The following is a 6951-nucleotide window of genomic DNA, read 5'->3' as shown; positions in this document are numbered from 1 at the left end:
GGAGGAGGATGGAGGAACGGAGAAGGCTGGGCCGGAGAAGGCGGAGGAGGATGGAGGAACGGAGAAGGCGGGAGGGGGTTGGAGGAACGGAGAAGGCGGGAGGCCGACCCGCGCCGGGAGCTGGCCGTGCGGCCGGGTGCTAGGCCCGGAAGAGGACGTCGTAGCGAAGCAGGTAGCCGTCGCTGAACATGTAGAGCTTGTGGTCGCTGGGGTTGTAGCTCAACGACCGCACGACGTCCGTCACCTTGTCCAGCGGCAGGCTGAGGCGGCTCTCTCGGCCCGTGCGGGTGTCATAGGCGTAGAAGATCTCCTCGCGGTGGGTGCTGACCGCCCGGGTGGCGTACATCACCCCGCACACCATGAAGGCGTTGGTGGCCGCTGGCTTGTACTGAGAGGTCTGCCAGGTCTTCTCCAGGGCCAGCGAGCCGGGGCCGAGGCGGCCGATGACGATGTCGCCCTCGCTGCGCTCGGTGGCGTACAGCACCCACAGCCCGCTCTCGTCCGCGGCCAGGTCGAGGCCCTGCCAGCTGGTGCCCGTGTAGGAGAAGCGGTTGTTGAAGGCGGCGTTGGGCACCGCCTTGCGGTCCACGGCCCCGCTCTCCAGGTCCAGGCGGCAGAGGTCCCGCGCGTTGTAGCAGTTGTAGTAGAAGGAGCCATTGTACAGCACCGGCCCGGCCCCCTGCCCGAAGCCCGTGATCAGCTGGTCCGTGTGGTTCCGGGACAGCAGCAGGTCCTGGTAGGAGCCGTAGAGACGCACCGAGTCCAGCCGCCGGCCGTCCAGGTTCAGGAGGGCCACCCAGTAGCGCTCCTTCTGCCCGGCACGCAGGGCCGACTCCTTGCCCCAGGCCCCGGCCTTGTAGCTCGCGCCCCGCCAGTTGAGCTGCACCACCGAGGGCTTGCCGAGCCGCCAGATCCCCCGGTGGTTGCACGTGCCTGGGGGGATTGGGGGGTCACAAGGGTTAGATGGGGGGGGGTCTAGTGGGTTAGAGCAGGGGGGGCTGGGAGCCAGGACTCCTGGGTTCTCTCCCCGGCTCTGGGAGGGGAGGGGAGTGGGGTCTAGTGGTTAGAGCAGGGGGGCTGGGAGCTAGGACTCCTGGGTTCTCTCCCCGGCTCTGGGAGGGGAGTGGGGTCTAGTGGTTAGAGGGAGGGAGTCTGGGAGCCAGGACTCCTGGGTTCTCTGGGAGGGACTCACCGATCGGCGGCTGCCGTCCCACCAGGGGCTTGTCCTTCTGACAGTCCTCCAAGCGCTGCTTGAGCGTGGTCAGCTCCCGCCTCATGGCCACCACGTGGTTCTTGTCGTAGGATTCCAGGGCGCTCACGGTGACCGACATGTTCTGGAGCTGCAAGGAACAGGGCAAGGGTCAGCCCTTCCCCACGGGGCCTGGGTGCCCCTCCAGGCGCCCCCTCGCTGGATCCCCCCGGGGCTCGGACTCCAGCCCTGCCCGTTGCTAAAGCAGGGACTCTGCACCCTTAGCCATCCAGCTCCGTCGGACCCCCCCGCCCCAGAGCAACGTCCTCTGACAGCGGCGAGCTCAGAGCCGTTTTCCACCCAGCCAAATTTCACCAAAAATATCCCGTCCCGAGCACCGTCGATTAGCCAATAACTTCAGGTCGTGCTCCGGGACGTGCTCTAGATATTCGCTCTCAGGCGCCTTGTGGCCACATCCTCCCCACCGCTGAAGCGGAGGGAACAGAGAAACCCAGCCTGGAGAATAGATGGCAAAGCCGGGGTAAGCCCCAGCCCATGGGCCAAGCCCCCCAGTGATGTAAACCTCAGCCCATGGCCCAAATCCCCACTAGAACTGGGGGGGAGGGGGAATTTGTGTCCCAAACTTTTTTCCTAGGGAAAAAATGCAGATTTGGCAAAACACCAAAACGTTTCGTGAATTTGCATCAGTTTCGCCAAATTGTTTCGGCTGGAAAAACCCCCCCAACCCCAAAACAATTCCGAGCCACCCGGACTCGTTCTTGTTTGGGGGTTTCAACGGGACTCTCTGTTTAGAAACATCCTCCGCTCTAACGTACCACACGCCCCATGGCAAAGGGTTAAAAAGGCCCCAAATCAAAACGAAATTTCCAAACAAAATGTTTCGTTCAGCCCCCAATAAACCCCCCCGCTACCCCCCCCCGACACACAACTTTTCGATGCACCAAACAGCACAAAACGATTTGTTTTCGGTTCGACGCAAAACGATTGTTCTTCAGCAAACCAAAATATCCGTTATTTGCACAGCTCGGCGCCCGGCGCTGTCCCCACCTGGCCAGGTGTTCCTGGGACCGCCCCTTTTCGGAAGTAGCCGTCCCGGGAAATCTGTCCGGGTGCTCCCGCTGGCCGCTGTGACGGGCTCCGGGTAGTCCCCGCTTTTTGGACCTGGCCCCGCTGGGGTCCCACGCGTGTTTTAGCTGAAATATTTCCCACCCGAGCCTCGGAAATGAACTCGCCCAGCGAGACCATGGAGGATGGTTAAATAGAAACGTTTTTATTGCAGTTAGGTTTTTTAGCAGCGATTAATGGGACGCTGGGATGGCGCATGGGGAAATGCAGGCAGCGGGGAGGTTGGGGGGCAGAGCATGTGGGGAAATACACGGGAGCGGGGGCAGTTTCACTTGGAGCCGCGTTTATCCCTGGCGGAAGGGGGCCAGGCCCCAGCTGGGCGTAGCCCACGGCAGGATCGACCCGTGCATGGGACTCCTGGGTGAGTTCAGGATTTCAGTGGCAGCTGGACCCTCGCGGTGGGGTCCCGTTTCCCTGCTCTAGCCGGGCCCAGGAACGACTTCGCGACCGCCTGGGAGTCACCAGAGCCCGCCAAGCCTTGGGGTGTGGCCAAATCTAGGCTACGCCCACCGGGGTGGGGGTGGGGCAAAGGGAGAGGCAACTGTCAATCACTGGCTCCGATTAACCCTTCATGGACTTCCGGGGCGGGTGCCACAGAACCAGACGAGGAGAGCAGGTGACGTGCAGCGCCGCATGACGAGATTCCCGGGGCGTCCGAGCTGTGGTGCGGGTGGCCGATGGCCTCCGGATGGGCAGTGGGCGGGCTCCGGGGGAGCGAGGGTCCCAGTCCCTCTGTCCCATCCTCACCCTTCTGCCCCGGGAACCAGCCGGCCGGCGGCTCACTGCGGCTTCCAGCAGGCGAAGGACCTCTTGTGAGACCTCCTGTCCCAGCACCGGGGCGCCAGGATGACGTAGTCCTCCTTGGGCTCGCCCCGCCACTGAGGGGCCTCCAGGAGCTCGCACGCCCGGGCCTTCTGGGTCCTGCGCAGGAGGTAGATGAGGGGGCAGTTCCAGCGCCGGTCGATGAGGGACTTGCCCCGGACGTTGACGAAGGGCAGGATGTAGTTGGTGGGGCGGCAGAAAGTCACAAACAGCTGAAAGACCAAGATATTGGGGCAGGAGTCAAGGGCGCCCGGGGCCCCGAAGCCTGGCGAGGGGGCTGCAGGGCGCAGGGTTTCCCGGCGTCGGGCTGGAGACGTCTGCGGGGAGGGGGCAGAGCTGGGTCAAAACAGCGCAGGCCCCATCGGGCCACACGCAGAGCCGGGGAGGCCGTCGAAAGGGCGGGAATCCTGCCAGCTCCCAGCAGTGCCCTGCCCCAGCAAACAGCAGCGCCAATGCGTTTCTCGTTATCGTTAGCAGCAAGACTTTGTGTGGCCCGTCGCTGGAGAAACGGGCCTTCGCCTCCCAATGGCCGTATAGCGAACCGCGGCCTGTCCTGGCCCCGGCAAAGCGTTCCCACCGCGCACGAACACCAGAGACGCACCAAAAAGAGGACAGAGGTTTTGAAACGGGGTCGCCCTGTTTGGCGTCCTCTGCGGAGGGGGGCTCCCCAGCCAGCAAGCCAGAATCGGCAGCCGGGCCCTTTGAACATGGACCCGAGCCCGAACGAGGAACGAATTGGGTATGCCGGAGGTTAACCCTTTATTGTAACGTTGCCTGACTAGACAGCGTGTGTGTGTGTGTGGGGGGGGAATTACATTTCTAGCCCTTGCGCTTGCGAGGAAAAGCTTGAAAATGTGACTTGAGCAGAACCAACGGAGCGACGCTGCCTGGGTCTGCAGAGAGCCTGCGCCCGTCGCTGGGAGCAGGTGTTGACCCGTGTGTGTGCAGGGGACCGCATGGCTCTGGTGGGGGCAGACGGGGGCCCCACACATGGAGGGACAGGCAGGGGCTGAGTTCTCCCTCCTGCGGGCTGGACCCGAACCCAGCTGCAGCCCAGGGAAGGCCGGCCTGGCAGTGGGCCCCGCGCCAGCCCCAAGGAGGGTGGGGGTCGGTATTGAGGGCACTTCACTGCGTCAGTCCCACCCTGCCAGGGGCTGCTCCAGCGTGGCACGGGCCAGGACCCTCCTCTGGGAGCGGGGCTTACAGGGGTTATCCCCTGAGGGCGTGCGGCCTTCCCAGCTTGCAATTGGCTGGTTCTTCCTGCCACTCCACGCTGCGGGGAATTCCCCCGCCCCCCAACACGAGGGCCAGCGGGGGTCTGAGCGCGGGTGGGAATCGGGGGTCGCCCCTGGGCCAGCCTGTGTCTGATCCACACGGGATCTGAGCCCAGCCCTGCCGGGGGGGCCCGGGCCCTTCCCGCCGGCCCCCCGGGGTCAGATCCCGGCCCCGCGAGACGCTCACCTCCCGGTGCACCACCTCCACCGTGGTGTCGCTCCCGTTGAGGGAGGAGCGGAGGTGGCTCACAAAGGACTCCATCTCGCCGATCTCCTTCCGCAGCTCCTGGAAGTCCAGCTCGGTGGGGGTCAGGTCGCCCACCTCCAGCAGCTGCAGCCGGCGGCTGGCGTTCTGCAGCGTGGCCTCGTACCACGCCAGGCGCTGCCCGTATTCCTGGAGCTGCCGGGGGGAGGGGAGAGGGGGTCAGACCTCATCTGGTGTAAACCCGCGTTGCTCCCCTGGGTCAGAACCAGCCCCGACCCCGCTGCAGTCAGGGGTGACTCCGGATTAACACTGGAGCAGCTGAGATCAGAACCCGGCCCTGACCCCACTGCAGCCGGGGGTGACTCTGGATTCACACCTGTGTTACTCCCTGAGGCTGGATGTGGGGGGAGCTCCCTGCCCATCTCGGTCCCGCCCACCGGCTGGGCAGCAGAAATCCCTTCCCCTGAAAATGTCACAGTTTGGGGAATGAGGAAAGAAACCCCAGATTCCCCTGGAGCCGGGACGGAGTCAGAGGCGAGATCCCCGGGGAGGGAGTTTGGGGGAAAGGTTCCCTTCCCGCACCTGGGTCAGTTTCACTAGCGACATTGACGAGAACCGTCCAGCGGCCTCCCCCCAGCTCCAGAACAGGGGGCGCCCTGGGCTTTCTGCCTCCCCTGCCCCGGAGCTGGGGGGGCCTGAGACTGACGGGGGCGGGGGGTCTCGCTCCGGTGGGCTGAGTCTGGGACCCGGCGAGTCCCGGGACGACGTCGTTCGTTGCTCCCTTGGGCTCGGGCCTTGGCACTGAGACGCTGGGAACCCAGAGCCCCGGGGAGGGGGGAGAGCGGGGGCAGGGGACGCTCGAGGAACACTGGCCTTGTTTGGCGAGTGATTCGCTAGTGGCAAAAAATGGGCTAAAATTGGCAGCCAGGGCCGGGGGCATTCCCCCCCGCCGACGGTGCTGAGAGCCAGGCCAGCAGAGGGCAGACGTGCCACACGCAGCCCAGGTCTTGCACCAGGGCTAGGGTGACCAGACAGCAAGTGTGAAAAATCGGGACAGGGGATGGGGCGTAATAGGAGCCTATATAAGAAAAAATCGGGACTGTCCCTATAAAATTGGGACATCTGGTCACCCTAACAAGGGCTGAGTGCCCAGCAGCTCCCGCGGCCTGAGAACGGCTGCCCCAGAGGCTGATCGGCTGCTCCCGGGCTCCAGGGCGGCCCCCAGCCTACAACCCCTCCTTGCGTAGCCTGCCCCTCACTAGGGCCGGCGGGAACCAGCCCAAGGGCCGGTGCTGCCCTTGCCCAGGGAGGGGAAGGAATTCGCCAAACGTCACGCAGAGCCGGGGCCCCTGACTCCCCAGTACCCCTGGGTTCTCCCCCCGTCCCCTCCCCGGCCTCACCTTCTCCATCTCCCGCTGCACACGGAGGGTCAGGTTGCGGGCGGACGTTTCCAGCAGCTCGATCCGCCGCAGGGGGAAGGTGTCGTCGGGCAGGATGACGGTGCAGACGCAGTGACCGCTGGCGTCCATCACGCTGCTCAGATTCTGGACGGCCTGGAAGGGGGAGTGGGGAGCCGGCGGGACCCGTTACCGAAGCGTCACGTCTCACGTCCCCTCCCCAAAGCGCCACGGGAATGCAGCCACTTCTGGGGAGGAGCGCGTCAGAGGGCGCAGCGGCCGGGCAGAGGGGCAAGTTTGTGCAGAGGGGATCAGGGCGGGTGGAGGGGAACCCAGGGGACATTTCATGGCCACGCAACATGGACAGGGATGGAATTGCCAGTTGCCCTGGCAAGATTTCACCCATGTCCAGGGCGGGCAGGTGATTTCAACCCCGGGTCGCCCCGGCCCTGGCAAAGCGGCGTGTGGGCCGAGATACTCACGGAGGCAGCCGTCCAGCGCAGGAGCGGGCAGCCCGCCAGGAACAGGGCTAGCACGATGGTGGCCATGGCCTGTCTGTGTCAGCCCCCGGCGCCCGCAGGTGCTTTATATAGGCAGCGGAAGGTGCCGCGGACCGGCGCGTGACGGAGGGACGGGCTGATAGTAGCCACTCACTAGCCGGGTGACCTGACACTGATCCCTAAATTGGCTGGTTTCAGGTTAGTTTGTTCAGCTCGGTGACTGACGGGCTGCCAGTGCCAGCGAGATAGCGGGGCCGGGGGATTAACCGGGGGGGGTCATGCCCAAGCAAGAGAGGCCTGAGCCCTGGGTGTGACCTGATGGGAACCGGGGGGGGGGCGCTGCAGGGGGTGCTAAGGAGACAAGGCTGGAGCGGGCTAGCAGGGGGCTGCGGGTTGGGAGTGAGGGGCACCGGCAGAG

The 6951-nt window shown here is 65.0% G+C and overlaps 1 protein-coding gene across 1 annotated transcript; it reads right to left on the bottom strand.

The window, feature by feature from the left end:
• Positions 1-139: 139 nt before the first annotated feature.
• LOC113407904 (olfactomedin-like) lies at positions 140-6581 on the bottom strand. The gene is made up of 5 exons (XM_026658768.1): positions 6516-6581; positions 6037-6189; positions 4619-4831; positions 1193-1340; positions 140-933 (listed from the first exon to the last, which is right to left on the bottom strand). Exons 1-5 carry the CDS (start codon positions 6579-6581, stop codon positions 140-142), a joined length of 1374 nt encoding a protein of 457 aa, XP_026514553.1.
• Between the last annotated feature and the right edge of the window lie 370 nt (positions 6582-6951).

This window comes from Terrapene carolina, unplaced genomic scaffold (assembly GCF_002925995.2).
Source record: "Terrapene carolina triunguis isolate 2854851 unplaced genomic scaffold, T_m_triunguis-2.0 Scaffold517, whole genome shotgun sequence".
Taxonomy (NCBI): domain Eukaryota; kingdom Metazoa; phylum Chordata; order Testudines; family Emydidae; genus Terrapene; species Terrapene triunguis.
The sequence above is the reverse complement of the archived record's forward strand: the minus strand, read 5'-3'. Positions and strand labels throughout refer to the sequence as shown.